This window comes from Amblyomma americanum, chromosome 3, assembly GCF_052857255.1.
Source record: "Amblyomma americanum isolate KBUSLIRL-KWMA chromosome 3, ASM5285725v1, whole genome shotgun sequence".
Lineage (NCBI taxonomy): Eukaryota > Metazoa > Arthropoda > Arachnida > Ixodida > Ixodidae > Amblyomma > Amblyomma americanum.
Window position 1 is genome coordinate 39,751,283 of NC_135499.1, and position 22,789 is coordinate 39,774,071.

At 45.4% G+C, this 22,789-nt stretch overlaps 1 protein-coding gene across 2 annotated transcripts in view; it reads left to right on the forward strand.

Annotated features, from left to right (window-relative positions):
- gwl (serine/threonine-protein kinase greatwall) overlaps nucleotides 1-22,789 on the forward strand; it is a 130,622-nt gene that overhangs the window by 94,175 nt on the left and 13,658 nt on the right. For both annotated transcript variants that reach the window (XM_077657282.1, XM_077657283.1), the window contains 3 exons: nucleotides 8,639-8,749; nucleotides 11,782-11,895; nucleotides 13,417-13,518. In XM_077657282.1, the coding sequence (XP_077513408.1) occupies nucleotides 8,639-8,749; nucleotides 11,782-11,895; nucleotides 13,417-13,518 (327 nt within the window). The remainder of the gene's footprint in view (nucleotides 1-8,638; nucleotides 8,750-11,781; nucleotides 11,896-13,416; nucleotides 13,519-22,789) is intronic.

The window sequence follows — 22,789 nt, forward strand, 5'->3', positions numbered from 1 at the left end:
AATTCTCGTCGCGAACCTCATCAGGGCTTTTTTACTGAAAAGGTTGACTCCACCTTAAGCTGACGCTGGTAACGTTTGTTTCAGCGTGCCTCAGCGTGCGCTGATTAGAAACAGTGCAGATTAGTGCGAGGCGCAGGACCTCTCTGTAGTTGGTGGGTACCTCGATGCAAACACAGCAGCGTAGAAGACGCCCGGCCGCAAATACGAAGCCATACATTGTTTTTGATTGGTCCAGAAAGATGCAACACATAGAAACATTTTATTCGAGGCTTTTGGTCGCTATCGCTAAGTTGGCAGAGCCCACTGCACACCAGCGAAAGCATTGCTCCCGCGCATTGCAGAGTCAAATTTATTACACGGCTATCACTTGTTGAAATACTAAATGTAGGTTTGCTCAATCTGTAAATGACAAAAGCGAAATGCGCTGTCGAAATAAAAGTTATAGGAGGTTGCGGAGCCTACCTTCACATTTTTACGAAGACTTGCGCAGGGCAGTGACTACTGTCTAGTTGGACATTAAAAGTTCCTAGATCAGCTGATCTAGGCGCTTTAGTTGGAGACGCCCTTTCATTTCACAAGGCTTGTGTAGTGTTCTATGCTGCACGCAGAACTAAATTTCTGGCTGAATTAAAATCTCATGGCCTAGACATTAAAAATTGTGGCCTTTCTGAATAACATCGCGGCACCGCAAAACCAGCCGGTGACATAAAGTTCAATTCGCATCGCACTAAAAACAGCTGAATATCGAAGTTGCCTAGTCTCGTGCCTAATGTTACACCACTGCACGGCGGCGATGGTGGCTAGCGGCATATTCTCATTACCACCCCAGACTGGGGACATACTGAGGATATTTTTTGAGGACATTCTTTATCCTTAGGATGTCCTCAAATGATCTTCAAAATGTATTAAAAAGGTCCACATGTCCGGCCTCAGGACATCCTCAGAACAGCCTCAGGAGGGCAAATGAAATTGGTTTCTGAGGTAAGGAAATGGCGCAGTGACTATCTGGGTTATCCCGGTGGACACTCGAACTGAAGTGCCTAAGGAAGGTGTAAAGGAGGAAGTGAAAGAAGAAAGAGGTGCGGTAGTGCTCTGGAATAATTTCCACCACCTGGGGATGGTCAAAATTATTGCAGAGCCCTCCACTTCAGCCCCTCTTTCTGTATTTCTGGTGTTTTGAGTACAATCTGAGGAGGTTATAGCTGGTCAAGCTGCATTAAAAAAAAAAACATGAAAAATTTGTGAAAATAATTTTTTTGCTGAGTTCCTCAGTCGCTTCACTGGTGTTTGCTGCCATCCCGGTGTGCTCTGCTGGCCTCTTTAACTCTCTTCTGAGCTGCTGTCTTCTGTGCCACCTACAGAAATATAAATGGAAAATCAGCACTTGAATATGTGTAATTCAGTTCAAGCACACAGTTCTTAATGCTACTAGTGCAATAAGGAGCTGCAAATATGACTTTTGGTATCTGAACATAAGTGACAATTTACAGTGCAACACTGCCCTTCAGCATGAGCAAAACTGCCCTAAATGTTGATCACTGCAACGTGTATTCCTGCTTCTACATCTCAGTGGCGGTACTGTCTTCCCGAAATTTCTGAAAGGCCACACAACCTTTTCAGAGTTTGTAGCTACGTTCTCGCTGATGACGAAAGCCAAGAAACACACCTGTGGCTGCGGAGCACTTTCAAAAGTGACGTGGCAGCGACATGCGATGACATAGACTCTACTGCTCACGTTTGAAGCTTATGCCGAAATGTCACCATGTCCTCGTCATCGCATTCGTGATCCACTTCACAGTCAACCCTGCCATCAGCCCGAGGAAAATGGTCTTGATGATTGCAATCAGCACTTGTATCTACAAAAACCGATGATGTCTTAGGTTCAATACCTTAGCTTCTAGGGCCAGGCCTCGGCATGTCCTCACTGTCAGGCAAAAACACATTTGCTCATACACAGTATTTGCACTGAAGCTGGTTATATTGTTTTAACAATTGATCAGGGCCAGCTTCGGCACATGCAGCGAGCTGCAGGCTAGTGTCAGCGTGTCGTTTCCTTGTGCAGCGAAATTACTGCATACGACTTATGGCTGACATCGTGAAAATATACAAAGGCATCACTCACATCCTTTTAGATGCATCCATGATCTGAGCACAACGCGCAGGTGCGTGAGTCGGTGTTGCGGATGCATACTTTGCCGTGGCCTGAAAGCCAACTGGCCGCACACGATAATGATGATGATGTTGTGAGGCAGTGAATATTGCGGAACGATTGACTTTATAAAAAATAAATTTTTTATTGCTTAATATGAAGAACATTTACCGAAATTTGTCTACCCAGCAACACATAGATGGGCCCCTGCCCCCTAGGATTCAGGCCTGCTTTTCATGACTAGCTCGTGCTTCTTCGCCAAAGGAATAGCTAGCGGCATTGTGTACAACATAGAGGGCAGGAAACGATTTAGCAAAAACATGGAGGAAGGAAAACTCGGGAGAGGCCCTTGCTATTCGAGCTGCACTCCAGGAAGTGTGCCGGAAGTCACGTGCTTTCGCAAGGACTACTGGCAGTATTTGGCCACCGGCACAGCCAATAGTAACGCTGCGCACAGCAGCGTTGTCTGCTGCAATGCCTGCTGCGCATGTGCAAGCGCGCTGAGACAGCGGCCAAGTAGATGTGATGTACCCCCTCTCCTGGCTCTGTCCTTCCTCCATGAGCAAAAACTTTGTGCGCGTTGCCATTGTCGCATAAAAAAGCTGCATTCGCAACTGCGGGGCACCAGAACTCATTGATTTTCACACTGCATGAACCAGCAGCGATGCGGGTTGTAGTTTAAGGTTCAGTCTGCCATTGCATAACCTGTACCCGAACCGGCCCCAAACTGTTTTCTCTGTGTCGTTTGCACTTGGAACACAGCAAGCATGCTCTTGGTTCAAGTAGAATCAGTTTACATTAAAGAGCCAGCATACGTGCGCTGCATTCAGCTTAAGGCTGTTTCTCTCGTTTCCACGTGCAGCAATTTGCAGACTTGGCTTGCTGTCATTGAAAAAAAAACTTTATGGAGTTGCGTGTGAATACTTTGTTGTATCGTGCAACATAGCATACCTTTGTCTTCTTGCCTTTAGCTATGCGCGCTAGCCCTGGAGTCCTGTGCAAAATGCCATGTGTTGTGTGAACGTACCTTTGTTTTCACAACTTTGACTGTGTGGGCTAGCACTACAAGGGCACCCGTGCACGCCATCACGGGATGTACTTTCTTCTTCAAGAACACTAGCTCTACGGACAGTAGCGCCGAGTGAAACGCTGTGCGGTGTCATGCGCCGTACTTTCATTTAAGCCTTGGGTTGCGTGCGCTCACCTCAACGTCGCATTGGAAACATGGGAACAGCCTGAACCGAGTCTGCGCTTGGTCGTAAGCATAAGAAGCCCGGTTCGGAACTACTTCGAACAGGTTTTTAATCTGATGCAGTCTACCTCTCATGCGAAAGCTGAAGACGCTAACGGCAACGGCCACCATTCGTTAACCATTTGAAGCAGCACAAAATTGTATGCGGAGTTTCAAGCTACTATTAAAGCAAAGATGGATACCAGTCAACCAAGCATCGCCAATATGTTCAGAAGAAAAACGGCATTGTCGGAATCAAAACTGCAGGCCTCGGATCTAAACATTGCCAGAATGATAGCACCTGACTTGCAGCCATATGCGATCATTGAAGATCGTGGTTTCAAGGACTTGTTGAATGAGGCAGTTCCCAGTTATCAGCCACCATAAGCAACAACGCTGTCTCGTACACTGGTGCCCAAGTTCTGCAATGACACTAAAGAGCGGGTTCATCTGGAGCTGCACAAAGCATTCAAGGATGGTGTGGCATCACTTGCATTCACCTCTGACATCTAGACTTCAAGAGCAAATGAAAGCTACATCAGCTTGACATGCCACTTCCTGGACCCTCTGTTCAAGGTGATGTAGTACAACCTGAGCACCTGTCACTTTCCGGTTGCGTGAAGGCTTTGTTGCTGAATGGAACATTCCAGAGAATGGTTTTCCAATTTATGTGGGGACTGACAATGCATGCAATACCAGGGAAGCCACACAGGCTCTTTCTTGGTCTGTAAAAAACTTGTTTTTTTTTGCCCACACCTTGCAGCTGGCTATCAACAATGTCAAGAAAATGCCTCCAGGCCTTTTGAGAGCAGAAGCCATTGTTGGGCATTACAAGCACAGCCCAAAGGCACATGACAGACTGAATTGTTGCCAGAAAAAAACAAAACAAAAAAAAGCCACCACTTCGAGTTGTACAAGATGTTGAAACGAGGTGGAATAGCGAAGTTGCCATGTTTTCCAGGCTTGTGTAGTTGAGAGAGGCAATAGCCATACATCTTGCATCTGACAATGAGAACATTGAAAACTTTTTAGTGACAGAATGGAGGCAAACGATTGAGTATGTTGCTGCTTTGAAACTGCTTGAAGGAGGAGCAACTACAGCTGGAGCCAATAGCTACCCAGCACTCTCAGCTCTTATACCCGTCCTTTACTGCTTGCTCATGCACCTAAGCAATGCTGCGACTCAACAGTTTGTTACATCCGTATTTTCTGCTAATCTGCCTAAGTGCCTGAAGACAAGGTTTCCCAACTACAAACTTGACAACGCTGCAAAATTGGCAGTTTTCTTCGACCCTCGTGTCAAGCTGGTGGTATACCAAGAAGATGGAGCAATGAGTCACTGGCTCGAGAACTTGTTAGTTGAAGATGTCCAATCCACCTCAGCACTGTGGAAGAATTTCGACACCTTTCTAAGCCAGTGACAGCATTCACAGCCATGAGCACAAGCAGATGTAGAAAGGTGCTTGGGAGATGCGATTCTGGAATGAAAGGAGGACCACTGGTGGCGAGAACAAGGTGCAAGAGCTTACCGTTTGCTTGCTGGCTCAACTTGCTAGGAGATACCTGCCATAAGCGTGTCTAGTGAGCGCCTGTTCTCAGTTTCAGGTGCTGTTGTTACCAGCAGGAAGGCATGCTTACTTCCTGGACATGTTGAGCAGATCACTTGCCTCCATGACAACATGAAGTAACTCAATGTGGAACCATCCATTCTGTTGAACAGCTGTATTGGACTGTTCTTTTTTTTGGGGGGGGGGACTATGTGAAAGTACAAGTGCCAAAAGTTGTGCAATAAATTTGCTTTTTTCTGGCCATGTTTTGCAGAACATTTCATGTGCAGTTTAACTTGGCAATATTGGAAAGATATTAGAAAAATACTCAATTCGATTCACACTCAATTTTTAATATTCGAATTCGCTTCGCACCCAAAATTTTGCTATTTCCGCAGTTCTAATTCCCAGAACTTGCTCTGGTCAGATTTATATGAAGTTTGGCAGAGTTGTTTTAATAGTAAAGTGTTTTGATTTGTGCACAGCATTTGTGATGGCATGTTTGAGCTCAAGGATACCATTTCGTTGCAGACTTTTCTTTTCTTCAATCATTATATTTTTCGCTTAAAATGAATAATTTGTCGATTCATCCACGGTGTCACTTTATTGGTTGTTTTCTTTTTGTGGGTACTAAATTATTTAGGCAGTAGTGACGTATGTGTTTCTGTGAACTTATTCTGGAGTGCACATGCATCCTTTCCGTCAAAATCTATAAAAGACGTGTCCAAGTGATGTGCTATGTGGGTGTGTAGTCTTCGAATTTCTATATTTGCTCCTGCTTCAATGTGCCAAGTGCATTTAACAGAATTTAAATACTCACAAGGTGGTGGTCAGAAAGCCCTTGCTCAACTGGTACAGTGCAATCAGAAAAATTGCAAGGTATAAATGCCAAATCTAAATCGAACTAGCAGTGAGCGATATGCAAGTTGGCTGGCGAACGACCTGACCCCCAAGTCATGTATGAACATAATATTATAGACAGCATTCACGTCTGTTAGGTCCTGTACATTGTTCAAGGCTCTCCCAGATAATACCCGGTATATTCAGATCACCAATCAATAGTATTTTACTTTTCTTATGTTTTAACATATGCATCTCTAACATGTCCAGGTACTCATTGGTGACATGAAGGGGCCTATGGAGCACGTACAGAATAAACTCCTGTCCCCAGCATGACAGTCTTAGACACAAGCACTCAAGATCAGGAATGTCTTCAGTTAAAGTGGCCTTTAATTGTTTTTTACTAAAACGGCCATGGCGCCACCTCTTGAAGCCTGGCATTCCTCATAGCCTGAAGTGCTTTGGGAAGTTAAACCTTATAAAGCAAACCAAACCATCTTGAGGGCCTGTCCTTTCTGAACACTATAGGTGGCTGGAAAAATAACATCATGGCATATGTCTTTATATAGCCAATTCTGAGTTATAACGGGTATGTGTGGATCGTATTCAAGCAATAGAATTTCATGTTCCTTTTTTTTTTACGATGCTTCAGGTGTTAAGATTAATTATTCTCTGCTGTTTTTCTTGTACAAGTGCCGGCTCGCTGCCTCAAGGAGACTTATCCAGTGAAACTGGGTGCCTACAAGATGGGGTTGATAAGCATTTTGAGATTAGCTATGATTTGCTTTTACCCGCTGTTAAGTTAGAAGCCCACGGCGCCGGTGGCTCGTTTCCCCCTTTCGCCAGGAGCTGCCGTCTCTGTGGGAAGTCGAGGGGGAGGGGGTTACTCAACGGCATGACACCCGTGCTAATTCCTTTAGACTCCGGCGACGTCTCGCCGTTGTACCTTGCCGCCACCGCGTGCAGATGGCTTATCACTGCCCCCGCTTGCTGCTGCGCATCTCTGCGTTTGGTCACCTGCTGACCGGCCGTGCAGGAGGGGTTAGAACAATGACAGCGCATTGGGCGCTTCGTATGCTGCCCTGGGGCTGTGGGAAACGCGGAATGGGACCGCGAATAACCTTGTCAGACTCGCAGAGGGGCTGACAACCTTTCCCCGCTGAGGAGATTCCTTTTACTGTCAGCGGAAACGGCAAAGCCTATGTGCGGCGGCTCAATGGCGCCTGATGGGTTGCACATGTATTGAGCGGTGTATGCAAAACCACGCGCCCGGCACGTTTGAGAAGGCTTGGGATCCACAGAGTCTGGTTGTGGCGAGCCCTGGGGTCCGCCCATTTGTATGTGCTGTACCGTTGTACTGCTATTGGCCAATATTGGGCGAGAGCTGGAATAGCAAAGCTCTGCCCAATTATTGAAGGGTTTAAGACGTACAGCAAACATAGAGTTTGGAGGGGGGCGCCAAGTCTCAGTCTCGGCCACTTTTAAACAGCCTTTTTTTCAACTGCCTTTCCTCACCTGCCTTGTATTTCGATCCCGTCTTTAATAAATGAGTTTTGTTGTTAAGAAGTTGGAGTTGCTGCCTCAACCGGCAACGTGTCACCGGACGAGCGGACGAAGACCCGAAGGCACTTCGTACTGCTAACAGCCGTGTATACAATGAGCCAACGTGCCATCATTCATCGCTCGCGACGAGCAACCGACCAGCACCAACTGGCCATCAAGAGAGGGCAGAAAGTTTAACTCCTGTGCTTGCAAGCATGTTCTGGGCCGAGACTGTTTTTGCTCACCGTCTTTTCTGTTCAGTTCGTCATCCAATATGTATGCTTTACTGTTAATGTATAGCTTAGTAGAGGCCATTAACACTTTCTGACCGTGATCACGGTTTGGTTTGGCACTTCCCATGGTTTTTTTTTCTTATAGCTGTGGTTTTGCAACAAAAGTCATCACCAGCACAAAAAGAGCTGTTTTTCACTTTGAATCCTTTCTTTAGTATTTCATCCTTCTGCCATGAATCCATTAACTTAAATATAACTGGCCTAACTTTGACTGACTGCTTTTTTTTTTTTCCTAACAGTAAGTTTTTTCCATTTGAACTTTGCTGTGACTAAATGTTTTCTTTATGTTTTCAGAGACAGTGCTTTCCAGTGTTTCCCTAATTTCGACCTGTTTTTCCAGTAGGTCGTAAACAATTTATAAGTCGTCAATCCTATTTTCTATGATTTGAACAAGGTCTTTCACTAGGGTAAGGGTAAGGGCTAGTTGGAAATCCATGATTACCTGCTCCGTCTTTGTGGTTGTCTGTTTTCAGTTGCGCTCTATATATTTAATGAATGTCTATCAGAGACTCAAGCTGACCATGGCAGGAAACAACCATGGTTTTCTAGGCCAATATGGCGTGTTCTTTACCGTCTGTATCATTCAGTCGCTTCTCTTTTATCTCTTTGATGTCAGCTGCAATGTCTTTCAATTGTTTTGCCATCTGTGACATGTCGGGACCAAGGTTCACTTCCACATCTCCGGAAAGGTGCAACAGTTTTCCGAGGAACACAGCAACTTCAAACAACTGAGAACAGAGGTAGGGACATAGTAGCACAATTAAGAAAGGGTTGTTAGAGTGAATACATTTTTCATAATGTTTTCTCACCTGCGGGATAAACAGAAGTGGGTTGAAACGGTACATCTCGGTGGTGCCGCTGTGCCCCGTGGCCCCGCTGTGCTTCGGAAGACATTATGTTGTGGGGCAACATTTCACACCGAATATAGCCAGAATTTCACACGTTGTTCTTTCAAGGGGGGTTCTCAATCTTGATTTTCGCTGAGAACCATTGTGGCAGTGGTTTTGCAACTGTGGTGCACAACGACCTGGTGCAGGGTGCAGTGGCAGTGTGGAGCGGCGGAGTCCCAAGGTGTCGCGAAGCCGCCGCCGCCTTCTGGGGACCCCGGACTATCTTGCCCCTGAGCTGCTCCAGGGACATAAGCATGGTCAGTCACACTTCATCCACTGTCAGAGCTGCGCCGACAGCTGAAGAGGTGTGATTCGGAACACTACCCATAGCTTGGCGAGTGCATACATTGCTTTCATGCTTTGTCAGGCATGGATCGATTTTAGCGTACTCACTACAGTGCTTCTTTCAAGTGGTGACTCCATTCCTCTTTTTTCATGGGCACCACATATGCGTGATGTGGTTCTGCAAGCATAGGCAGTTGTGCATCCTCACATTACTCTTGTTGCCAGACTGGCTAAGGATTGCAAGACTCCTGTGAGCACTTTCTATGTCTTTGAGCAAGTGGAGAATGCTGAGAAACGTGAGCATGGACTGATATAGTTAGCACTATCCATGGAGTGTCTACACAGAAGTGAACATTGTAAATGCATTGAAAATGCTACCTATCCCTAGAACGAGGTTCTGTTGACCGTGTCCTGCACACTTCTATATTCACACTGCCACTTGACAGGCTGTCTGCCCCTGGTGTTGCATGTTTTGTCCAACTCCATTTGTTCCTAAATTCTCCTGAAGATGGAAAGGATGCAAACAAAAAGTAAGTGATTTGAGATTTAGGGCAGTCTTTCTGTAATAAAGGAACATATTTTTTCACACTCACATAGACTGTTAAGCAAGGTCCTTTAATGAAAGAAAACATATTTCATTGAGTGAACTTTTTTCGGGGGGCGGCCAGCATGGGGTGCGGGTCCGGGTGCTGCCGTATATGCAGCAACATACACTATACCTATATTGCGCGTTATGACCTTTGTGGAGTTTTCTAAGTCGCGCTCGCAAAATCCCCGCGTAATTTGCGCACCCCCTTCTTCGAGCCCTAATTTCTGAATAAAAAGTGTGCAAATTATGCGCGTAAATACGGTAGATATTTGTTAATACTATGGATGATAAATAATGTTTTGCTTTTGGCAGCATGTGGGTTTGATGTCGCTGAAAAACCGCAAGAGTGCCTTTTTCCTTACAGTACTCAAATCTTTCTGTCCACCAGAAGTGGATTCCACTTGCCATTTCTCTTCAGCAATCTTATGTTTTCCTACATAACGGATAGGGCTACACCGTTCCACACTACATGGGCCTGCCAACGTAACCCTAGAGGGCCTTCACAACAGAGTCCCACATTGGAGCAGTGGGAGGTGGCTTTGCCCAGCACTGTCCTTGAGGGTCAATCCACCTTTGTAGACCAAGCCTCTGTGGGGCTGTCTCCATGTATGGGGCCCTGGAGTAGATGAAAGAAGTCCGGAGCGACCCACACTGCTCCCATCGAGAAGCGTTTTCAATAAAGCTTATTCTTCTTATATTTTCTGCTTGAAAAGTTTATGCAGACTTTAAGAAAGACACTTAATCTGGTTTGGAATGAAAAATGCCAATGGTAATTGTTTTAAGAGAACTTCTTGTTGGGCTAGTTGGTAATTGATCACTGTAACTTAAAGGCGCCAAACTCACACACACACGAGAGAAGAGAACGGGACAGAGCACCACTTACAACTGGTTTAATTTGCAGAAGCCACATAGCATATATATTTATACAGTCAGCCAGCGCCTGCGCAAGGAACATATTCACACATCAAGTGATACACGATAAGCATCGCTCAAAAAATTTTTTTCCACCTTATACAAACATATAGAGGTTTCGCTGATGCACAAACTGCCTTTCTTGCCGATATAGAACGCTTCAATCGGTTCTCTGTCTTTCACGTTGCTACTCCTGGCAAGAATCCGCACCTTTTAAAAACATGGCTCACAAGAGCGTGAAGGGCTGGATCTAATATGTTTAGGCAAATTGGGCCCTCCTTATTTTGTTCCAGGTTTCATTCATGTTCTCTGATTCACTCGTTGACACAGCGCCCGATTTGTCCTATATAGGAACGACTGCACAAGAGGGGAATTTCATCAACTACCCCTTCGGTACATTTCATGAATGGTCGCCCATGCTTGGTTCCGCAGCTTCTTTCTTTTTCTTTTTGCTTTCTTCTTTTTTCAACTCGAGGGCAAATGCTTCCTAGCTTCAGGGGGCTGAGAAAAAAAGCAAGAAGAAAAATAAAGAGGCTGCGGAATCGAGCATGGGCGACCATTCATGAAATGTACCGAAGGGGTAGTTTATGAAATTCCCCTCTTGTGCAGTCGTTCTTATATAGGACAAATCGGGTGCTGTGTCAACGAGCGAATCAGAGAACATGAACGAAACGTGGTACAAAATAAAGAGGGCCCAAATTTACCTAAACATATTAGATCCTGCCCTTCATGCTCTTGTGAGCCATGTTATTCAATGGTGAAGATTCTTGCCAGGAGTAGCAACGTAGAGAACTGATTGAAGCACCCTATATCAGCAAGAAAGGCAGCTTGTGCGTCAACGAAAAATTTGTTTCTTTGTATAAGGCGGAAAAAAAGTTTTTTGAGCAATGTTTATCATGTGCGACTTGATGTGTGAATATGTTCCTTGCGCAGGCGTTGGCTGACTATAAATATGTATGCATGTGGTTCCTGCAAATTAAGCCAGTTGTGAGTGGTGCTCTGTCCCATTCTTTTCTCTCGTGTGTGTGTTTGTGTGGTTTTGGCACCTTTAAATTACAAGGGTAATTGTTTTACAAGTATGTACAAAATTTCATGCGATATGTCATCAAAACAGCAGTGTTTCTCCAGTGGGTAGTTACTGTATGTTTGCAAGACACCAGAAATGGAGAAAATGACTCTGGCTGGTGAATCCTATCTGCATGAAAATGGCGGAGGATGTACGAGAAGGCTCGCTGTTTTGAGAAATATGTTTACTGCACTTGCTAGTGCACATAGAAAAACACCCTATTTGGAGTGCAGGTTGTCTTAAACTGAGAAATTGTTTTTAGCTGTTGCACAGTTATAAGAACAAGCTCTGCATTTGCAATGTTTGCAGCTTCCTCACTCTGGCGGCGGCCCTGCCAGCTGCTATGCATCAACAGCAGCTTAAGTGATGAGGGCAGCCATTGTTTGGCCAGAGAAGTGGGCAGTGGTTGTACTATACTTGTGACAATGTACCTGCAGGTGCACCTGTGGACTGGTGGGCACTGGGTGTGTGCCTGTACGAGTTCATGGTGGGGCTGCCCCCTTTCTGCGACCAGAGTCTGGAGGCTGTCTTCGCGAACATCCTGCGCGGAGGTAGGCCATTGCCACGCAGCACCTCTTGCCTATTCATTGGCAGTTCTCGCTCTCTCGGAGCATGACGGTCTGTATACTTTGGTTGTACACTTGCTCTTCTGGAGCATACCAGCCTTATTAGCCAAGTGCAAATGCATTTCAAATGTACGCTAGGCTTTTACACTGTGCTGGTTATGCATGGAGCCATGTGCTGCTGCTAACTGGTTTGCGGTCTACTTGAATGCCCTTGAACATGCAGAGTCGAGGCATTCAGTCCGTCCAGGTGGACCTGGCCCAAGAGGGAGCAGTAACCTTACCAAAGGGGCCCACGCTGAATTAATGGGAAGGTGTGCACACCCCCCCCCCCCCTCTCCAATAGGCATTAACGAGAGGTGCAAGCTTTGCCCCGTACACTGCCCTGGTTAGCAAAAGACATGAATTAAAGGTACTGACAAGGTTTTCCCATGACCCGACACCAAATTACTGAAGATAAATAAAATATTCAAGCTAAAGTTTGCAATCCATATCTACAGCGAAATTACCCATGACCAGGCTCACTTTTATGCTTTATATCCACACTGCAACAAACCATACGATTCCAGGCATAGTAATTTTTAAACGCCTCGGTTGAGAACAAACTATGGCACACAGAAACTTAATCACTTAATCCTTGAATTACTAACTAAACACCTACGCATTACGGAACATCTGTAGCAGCCTCATGTCCATCAAAACGTCATGTCCCTCATGTAAAGCCCTCACCCAAGGGCCCTTGAGGTATCTATAATTAATAAATAAATAAATAACTTCAAAAACAATATAAAAACTTACTTTCTATGTCAACATAAACAGTTTTCGTTCTTCAAGTTTTGTATTATAACTGTTTCCTCTTTTTTTGCTTTTTATATGTTATTGGCTATGTTTTTTTTTTTTCGTTTCATTGTCTTCGAGCGACATATAAGTATACAGTGGTGTTGTCTGCTTTCTTGCTTTATGGACCAGTCTTTACTTTGTATTGGCTGTATATGCTGATTTACCATGTTCGATTGTTATCATGCTGAGTAATGTAATGGGTGATGGCGTCTCGTCAGGCAAAAGTAAATTGCCTTTTGCCCTGTGATCTCAAACCAAGCTTGTCTAGAAAAAAAAAGAAGAAAAACTTTAATTACTGGAGACCTGCGAACACGCAGTTGCACAGTCAAGGCTAGGCAGCACCACTGCGCGTGTTGAACCGATTTTTGATAATTCAGTATGCATTTATGCTAGTACATCACAATGCTAAAACTCTTTCTCATTGGATTTTCCAGACAACTGGATAACTCCCATCATATGGCTGTGATTCGATGTAACTGCCATGGGGTTCCGCCGCTATAGTTGGTCACATAGGCACACCATGCTATTGACGTCTATGAGTTGGATGTAAAGCCCAGATTTTCAACAAGCGGATGATTAGAGACCCTTTCCGCAGAGGCTTTTTATTAGGCCCACTTGGGTGTTTTGTCAGAGACCTTTACATGTGGTTTTGTTCCCTCACACTTGCAGAGCTGGAGTGGCCTGAGGGGGATGAGGCTCTGTCACCTGCAGCCGAGTACGCCGTCCTGGCATTGCTTACCCGGGAGCCAGAAGCCCGGCCGGAATTCCAGGGTGCGTGCAGTCCCTGCTTGCACACATCCTGTAAAAACCCGCATATAATACGCACCCGAATATAATACGAGGTGTGATTTGTGGATAGCAAAAACGGAAAAGTTTTCATCCGTGTATAACGCGAGCGAGAAAAGCGCACTGAAAGTTTTTAGTATTTCCACTGTATTTCGCGCTTGACTTGGTGAACACTTTTGAGGCATACACGCCATGTGCTTATGCATCCAGCAACACCCCCCTCATCAGGCACGGTGCATGGTGCTGGCTAGCCCCCTATCTCGCACCAGCACGCTGACATCATTGATCAGAGAACTCTATGACGTGAAGAAAAGAGCAGCTCACACTTGCCCTGGTCCCGCAGGGGGGTATAGGGGACCGCAGCTTCGCAGGGGGCGCTGCAGGCACCAGTGAAAAGCGCCCTCTTTGGCTGGCTCTGCACAATTGACCGGGCAGGCCGGTCACCCCTCCCGTTGAGTCGCGCGCTTTCTCTTGAAAAAGGCTAGTTCTGCACATTCTTTGCACGCGTTGGCCTGCCTACAAATCTGTTTGCGCAGTTGCGGGCTTTTTTCCTCGTGCTTGAACGCTGACGAGTTTCAGAGGATTAGGAAAATGCACTGGGGTGATAGAAAGGAATGCAAACAGCGCAGCGTGGTTGGCATTTATCTTCAATGCACTTGTACCTGGGTGGTAAAAAGATATGCTAGAGTGGTACACTATTGTATCATGGATGTGACTAGCGTATTTGTGTTGTGAGCCACGTATGAGCATGACGGAAATAAATTCCAACAGCGGAGCGCGTACGTGCTGCACTGTTCGCATTTCTTTTTATCGCGACAGTACACTCTGAGATGTGGGTCCAAAGAAATAATGGACAGTGCGATTTTTTCCGCAGCGCCAACTTGAAAAAAGGAGAACTACTAGTGGATCAGGCCCACTCCGTGAAGCAGATTGTTGACAAAAACCCATTACCGTAATGGCGAAATGTGTATCACGAGTAAATGACAAGGTCATTTAAGATGTGGAATTCGAGGTAAATACCTTTATTTTTTGGCACAGTCATTTTCTTAAAATACTTTATTTTGTCGGGTGGCAGAGCAGTTTGGTGCACGCAACTCTGTTGGCCAAATAGTTAGGATTTCGTTACGTTTTTCACTGCATGGTAATTAAAATAATTTTTATTTGAACATAAAATGAACTGCCCACAAGGCGATACTCAAGGCTGAAGAGAAAAACGAAAACACTCACGAAATGCGCCTACCAGCTGCTCGCATATGGCTAACAGAAAAAATGCTCTAGTTTGCATCGTTAATCACTACAATTGAGATATACGGTTGGTACATTTATTTTAATGCCGATCACAACGCATGCGCATCCCCAAAACAATTTATTTGCAGAGCCATCGTTCATATGCAAATGCTCAGTCATGTGCAAGCATACATTTTTTTACATTAGTAAAGTATCTTAGGAAATTGAGCAGGGCATCACACGTCGGGACAATAAGGTGGTCACTGGCCTTGCCTCACATGCATCTGCATAGCGCAGCTGTTGATGTCAGTCTCCAAAATAATTTTTTGCATTAACTGACCGACGCAGGATATTACTGGCAAAAAATAAAAATGAGTTTCGTTAGCGCAAGTTCCACTACTACATTGCATGCTTACTGAATTACAACGAAAACTGGTCAAAAATAATATTACACGAGCAACATACCAAACATGTTTAGCAAGAGAAAAAAAAGCTTACTTCACCCTGCACACAGCAGTTATCCAGGCTTGCTGTCTCTTGTTCTCAACCATTTCATACCAAACAATTCCGGACAAAAGTATTTTTGAACGGGAAAGACTGCATGAACACATTTTCTCATATATTGGAAGATTTTACTACAACAATCTCCTATCTACAGGCTTGCATTTTTTTTAGGGGTGTGCGAATATTGAAATTTTCGAATACAAATCGAATACGAATATGAAGAAAAAATGGCTTCGAATATCGAATCGAATATCTGCTCAGCACAAAACATAAATTCAGAAAAGATAACAAGCAAACATTGTTGCTCATATTTTTTTCAAAATAGTGCATGGCCTTTGCAACTGAAATAAACAAAACTGGACTGCCTGACAACCGTATAAAAAAAAACATGATGTGGGCAGAAATGTATACTACTTAATTGAACAGCATAACAGTATCCAACCTATAATGTGGTCAGGTAAAACGAAATCCATAACATGACAAGACAAAACAAAAATAACATGATGGCTAGTAAAACCTCATTAATTAGGAGTTCAAAGAACCGACAGAAATGCCCAGGTTATTCGAAAATCGATTTATAAAATGCCCCATGGCCCCGAAAAAAAGAAAAACTACCGACAATGCGGTAGTCTTATGAGGCGGCTCTATCCTGAAAACACCTGTGCGCCCGTGGCGTGCCGCCCGTTTTAGTGTGCTGGAAGAACAATACAAATGCAAGCAAGGGGCTGGGGAACATATACTGGCGTCGGAATGGTGAGACTGCCTCTAAAAAGGAAAAAAATATGACCAGCGACGCGTCAGTCAGCGTCTGAAAGCGGCACGGTGCTGAGATTGGACTACTCGCGAATGCATGGGCCGACAGTTGCCATTGTCACGTGCGAGTGGCAAAGCTCAGAAACCAAAACTATGCGGCCAGATTATTTTTTTGACCTAGTGACAGGGGCCCTCCGAACGTTGTCACGCCTGCCGTCACGCCCACTTAATAGGTGCATGGGTTACAGTGCACCATGCAATAAGTGGACTTTTTACAGGATCGCTTGCCCTGTTGTGACACCTCGACTCGCCCCTTCGAGCCTGACGCAAAATTCCGCAAGTAGGCTTTCCCGCATAGCGTAGTTGACCAAAACAAGATGGCGGTGGTCACGCTCAGAGAGTTAAGGTGACAGAACGAATGCCATGGGTGTGGGCATTAATTAGATAACATATTACGGAAGGATAAAAAATAAACGCTCTTTCGCGTTGCAGTTGTTAGAAGCGGGTCGGGTCGTCCCCCATTTTGTTCGCTGCACGTATGGTATGTGGGAAAGCCCACTTGCGGAATTGCGCACAAGGTCGAGCCTAGCGGCATCGGAATGCGATCGGTCCACGCGGTAAACGATGGAGAAGAGAGAAAACAGGGCCTTTATATTGTTTTCCTGGAACTTTAAACCCTATTTCCAGATAATTTGCCCAGACGATGCGCTTTTGCCACAAGCAAATTGATGAAAGTCAGCGCAGTATACGATCGCTGCCGAGCATTCGGGAATTTTTGAATATTCGGAAATTCACGAATATCATTTCTCGAATACGAATATGAACCGAATGTGAAATATATTGGATTCGTATTCGAAATTTCGAATATTTGCACACCCCTAATTTTTTTGTTTTTGCTATCATCAACTGCTTGATGCGAGCGATGGAAAAATTTTAAAAGATTTTGCCACAAACTGAAAGGATGGACCATTACCTTAAATATTTCCGTTAAACTGCCTTACTATTTGCCAATAAATATTTTTCCAAAAATGTAGGACATGTCCAGGAAATCTGTAGAATTCCACAGACAGCTCTTGGCCCTTGGTGTTCAGACAAATATTGTGACAGCCCCCACCGAGACTCACAACGAGTGGCAACCCCTCTTTTGTGCACTTGTGAGCAGGACGGCACGTGCACACAATGAAAGAGAGAGTGCCGGTGGCGCGAGCAGCACGCGTACCAGTCGAGAAGTTGCTGGCTCAGTGTGCTCAACCGGTATAGTGCCTAGAAATATACTGGCTAGTGTGCGCAGCGCGCGCATTTCTAACGGGAGGGCGAGGCCCCCGCCGCGATGACTGCGCGGAGAGGCCGCAAGGGGCGCTGCCGGTTGAGTGGGTGCGCCTGTCGTCTGCTGTCGCGCCGATGCCGCAGGCTCGCGCGATTGCTTAGGACGTGTGATATCAATGTTTGACAGGCACAATCTCTTGGATTGTGAAGCTGGAAGACGCTAAACGTGAGCAAAAATGTCCTGATATCTTAAAGGGTAAGAGGCAGTGCAAAGAGAGGACGTGTTTTGTTCCGTTCTGTCGAAGCATTTATCGGTCTAACGAAGAAAAGGTGTCTGTTCACTGCACCGGCAGACCCAGCACGGCTTGCTGAATGGGAAAATAAGATCAGGAGGGCAGACAGAAGGCTGACACCGAAGGCTGTCGTGTGCTAAAAAACATTTTGAGAACGAATGTATCGAAAGATCTTTTAATATTACGGTGAACGGCGTCGTGAACGAACTCGCCCGAGAGAAGCCACGACTGAAGCCCGATGCTGTCCCTACAGTATTTGAAAATTATCCAGCTCATCCGTGCCTAAAAAGGCAGTCAAAAGGAGGGTGCGAAATATCTGCGACCAAGGACTGACACCTATACAACGGAAGTGAAATCTCGAAGTGGTGGATTCCGAGTTGTGCTCTGCAGTCGACGGTGATGATACGTGGGTTGACTCTCATTGCGTCTCTCGTGGACTCTCATTGCGTCTCTCGGTCCTGTAGCAATGTCAGACAGACATTGCTACAGGACCGGTGTCTGATAGCGAAGCAATACTGCAGATGAAAAATTCCTAGAAAATTTTTTACATTACCTGGATGCATGGCAGCGGCATGCAGAACCAGCTGGGGGCGGATTTCTTACTGAAAACACGGCTTGTGGACTAAGGGTTACGTTAAGAAGTACATTAGACTTGCTATCTCATCGTAGCTCCACTGTAGAATACAACTACTTCTTCACATCGCGTTTGAGTCAGGACAAACTGGAAAACGTTTTCGGCATTATAAGGCAGTCATCCGGTTGTAACGACCACCCTACCGTGTCACAGTTCCTGGTGACTGTTAACTTAATGTCGTTTTATAACCTGGAAAAACCACTGAGCGGTACGAACTGCTCACCAGGTGTTATCAAAGCACTCTTGAGTGAAGCACCTTTATCATAGTCTAGCACCAAGGCAGCGCCACTTTTGAACATTATTGATGATTTATTTGACCATAGAAATGTTGATGAAGTCGAGGAGGCAATTGATATTGTTCTGTTTATAAATGACCATGCCGGGTACGTAGAAAGGAAAAGTAATGCTACCTTGATCTACTATGCTGCTGGCTATGTGGCGAGAAAGACAATTGCAAAAAACGCATGCCCGCAGTGTGCACCTTGCCTTTGTGTGACACCAAATGATGCAAACATGGATGAGAGTTATCACTTCACAGCTCATTTTGACAATGGTGGGCTTGTTTACCCGAGTTCCGCCTTGTCCACTGCTGTCAAGCTAATCGAGGACGAATTCACCACCTTCTTCAGCAGAAATGTTCTGCATGAGGAGAGTTTGCTAGATTTTACCAAGTGCTTACGTTCATTCTCACTGCCGCAGCTTGGCTGCTCTAGCCATGAGAGGGAAAATTTGTCCGAAGAGGTCAAGTTTTATGTCTTGTTAAGGCTCAGATTTTTTGTTAAGGGCCTGAACAAGGAAAGAGAAGGTCAAAGGCAGCGACAAAAACTCCTTAAGCTGCGCCACTGTGTTAAGGATGAATAATTCTACTTTGTCCTCTTTATGTAGCACTTGATTGGTTATACAATACTGCTGTGTGAATAAATTACGTACTTTACGTTTCATATGTGCAGTAAAGGGAGACGACCAGATTTTTGTTTTCATATTTTTATTTTTTCAGATATCTCATGCACATAATTACCACTGGCTCGACTCGATCCGACAGAGGGCTTAACAGTGGTATAAAAAATAACTTTTTAGAAGCTTGTTTATTCTAGATGGAAATGAGAAACAGGTTAAATTGCTGGCATGCTTTGGGCATGCCAGTCTTTACGTGCGGCATCGAGCTTCAGTTCTCAACATCTCGCTATCTGGTAAGTGGGCTAGTTGAATTACAAGGAAGCTGTTGAGATCGGTGGAGTTATTATAAATGGTGGTTGTAATATTCCGGGTTAGGCCCTTCATGAGAAAGAAATAAGAAAATGCTTGGTTTTAATGTTCTTCATTGTGAAGCACAGCTGTTCCAAGATTTTTAACGGTAATATTATTGCCTTAACGTATGTCACTATAGTAGTTTTTTTTAAAGCAATGTAAGTTTTGTGCATTTTTTAAATGCTCTGATTGAGGAAATTTTCATTAAGTTTATTATTCGCCTTCAACAAAATCAGCCCTTTAAAGTCATTTCCAAATATCAGCGTGTATTCAAAATTAATCAAGGGTGGCGCTTTAAATTTCACTGCCATAAAGTTCTCGATTTCAGCGTTTTAATTTCCAGTGCAATGAACATCTCGCACGTTCCTTCAGCTATAGTGTGCAGTTTATTGCTTAACCTTATTATCATTCTTTATTTTCACTTCAGCATGGTTGAATGAAGGCTATGTGGTAAGGGGCTTTGGACTTTCTGAAATAATTTTGCTCTCGGGAGCTTAGTAAATAAAAAAATCGGTTGCATGGTTAGTATCGAGTTTTTGGCGGGCGAAAGCAAACTGCTAGAATACGACAACAAATTGATCTATATTTGGTATTGCAAAATGTGCGCACAGTGAACGAGCTCGCGTAGTTCTTATATTACAAAACATTTTTTTAAAAGAGCGCTCTAAATACAAAAAAAAATAGTCTGCTTCGCGCTCCTCCGAGCGCGCGTATCACTGCCCGAATTGAATGCAGATGCACCCACCTAGGTTGCCTTGATGCCAGCACCGCAGGGGTGGAGACAACTTCAGCGGCGCCGCCATATTGAATCACACGGGATCAGCGGCGCTAGCGTTTGTAACGGCACCGTTCATGCTCTTGGCGCGCTTCAAAATGCTTCTTTCACTGAACGGCCTTTTGCAGCGAGAGCTACACTGGGCTACCTGTCGAGCATTTCGCGGTACATGGGAGAGGCCAGTTGTGATTCAATATGGCGGCATCGCTTAAGTTGTCTCCACCCGATGCGGGCATTGAGGCACCCTACACCCACCTGCACATCAGCGCACCAAGTAGGCGCCGCCAGAGGGCTTGCCACACTAGCCAGTATACAGTGGAACCCCGCTGTTACGTTCCTCACTGCTGCGTTTTCCCAGCTGCTATGTCGTTTATCCGGTCCCGGCATAGCTTCCCTAGGATCCAATGTATAAGGAACCCCGTTGTTACATAGTAGCTGTGAAAACGTTCCCGCATGATACGTCGCAACTTAGCACCCCGAGTACGCCTGGGCTGAAGTAGGCAATGCGCTGCAGCCGCCATTTTGACTTTTGGCGAGTTTTGGCCGGGCTTGGCTATGGAACTGGCTGCAAGAAGCCGCACGCCAGTTCGAGAGGCCGCCACTAGGTGGCCATTCGTGAAAAGTGCTCTCACTTTTACGGTCGCCGCATGGTTGTTGAACGGGTCGACTCCTCTTCTATAATGCTATCGTCATTGTGCATTAAGCCTCGTGAACGTCGAGCTTGTGCTTAGACGGCGTCGCGCAAGCGGAAGGCGCTTTTCCTTGAGGAAAAGCTGGACGCATTAAATGCAGTCGACAGGCAGCCAGCGCAGAAGAGAGTCGACATTGCCAAGTACTTTGGTCTCCCACCCTCGATGCTTAACAGCATCATCTCGAAGCGTGCCGAGATAGAGGGGAATGCCGCGCTCTTCGGCCCGAAAGCAAAGCAGGCTCGTGGCAAAAACGGCAAGCCACCATTCTGGATTTCTTTAAGTCCTAAGTGCACTCTGTGGAAATAAATTGTCTATATTTGAAACTGCACATTTTGATTCATTTTCGGAGCTTTCCTCACTGTTGCGTTTTCCCGGCTGTTAAGCTTTTTTTCCCCGGTCCGGTGAAAAACGTATGAACGGGGTTCCACTTATTTCTAGGCACTATACCGCCGGCGACGTGCCCGGACAGAAGTTTGGAAATGACCGCCAGGGTATAGGCGGCGCTGGTGCAATGGGGGCAAACTTTAGGTGCGCTTCCCTATCTGTACATGCAGACGTTGGTGAGTGGCAACACCATGTGTTCCTGAGCATCCGCAGGGACATCCCCGCAGAGGGATGATGGTGATCAGTGCGTCACCATGGACATGAGCACCCGCGTTTAGCCATGTGTGGCATCGCCGTGTCCGTGGAAAAGGGGCTCCTGGTGGTTGAGCCGATGCTGAGCATCTGGACCTTTAAGGCCCCTCGGCAGAGGCAACACACTACTTTGGTTCCAGCTTCTTGTAGACGGCACCTCCGGCCTGACCCGACCCTGGGAAATCGGCACTTGCCTTTTCCAGTCCCCCCCATATCTTTCACTTTCCTATCTTCTTTCTCACAACTGTCCTATCTCCTAGTGCTCAGTTCTTGGTTTCTCCTTTTTTTTCTGGCGGCTAGAATTAACCTTGTGTGACCAAGTACCCTGCATTTCTTCATACTGGTTTATAGTTGCGGTGTATGGCTGACATGGGCAGATCTTGTGGCTTTCTGTCCTGTCCCCTCATTGGGCTTCGTGGTGGGCGGCTGGCACCGTGGCCGTACAATACACATATTTCATGGCTTCCCCTTCTGAACAAAATTATGGCCCTAAAAGAAGGGCACACCGATGTGACTGCCTAGTACTCGCGGAAATTGAAGGGAACTTTGCCAAACTTCCGCGTTCTGCACAGTGAAGAGACAGAAAAGATGCCCGAACGATATCCCATTCTTGGTAGCAATAATTTGACCAGTGCCTTAGGTATGGGTTTCAAGATAAAAAAAAAATGCCTAGTGGTGACCTCCTAAAGGCAATGCCCAACATTTAAAACTATCCTCTATAGTGTCAATTAGAGAAACCTGTCTCGGTAACTGCACACAGATTCCTAAACACCGTCCGGGGTGTGATATCTGAAGCCGACTTTCTCAAACTCGCTGAACAAGAAATGCTGGGGGGTCTCAATGACCAAAATGTTATCAATGTCTACCGCACCACAATTGGGAAAAAAACAAAACAAAGATATACCAACAAAGCATCTTGTTCTCACTTTCAACTCAAGTACACTCCTCAAAGTAATAGAAGTTGGCTATTTGAAAATAAGTGTCCGCCACTATATCCCGAACCTGCGATGGTGTTTCAACTGCCATTGATACGGTCATAGCTCACAGAATTTTCGTGGCCACAAAACGTACAAAATGTGCCTCACATGATCACAATTCTGAGAACTGTGAAGCAGCACTGTGCTGCGGGAACTGTGAAGGAGGTTGCCCCTCTTATTCAAGGTCTTGTCCAACATGGAAAACTGAGAAAGAAATAATTACTCTCAAACAAAGGAAAATATTGCATTCA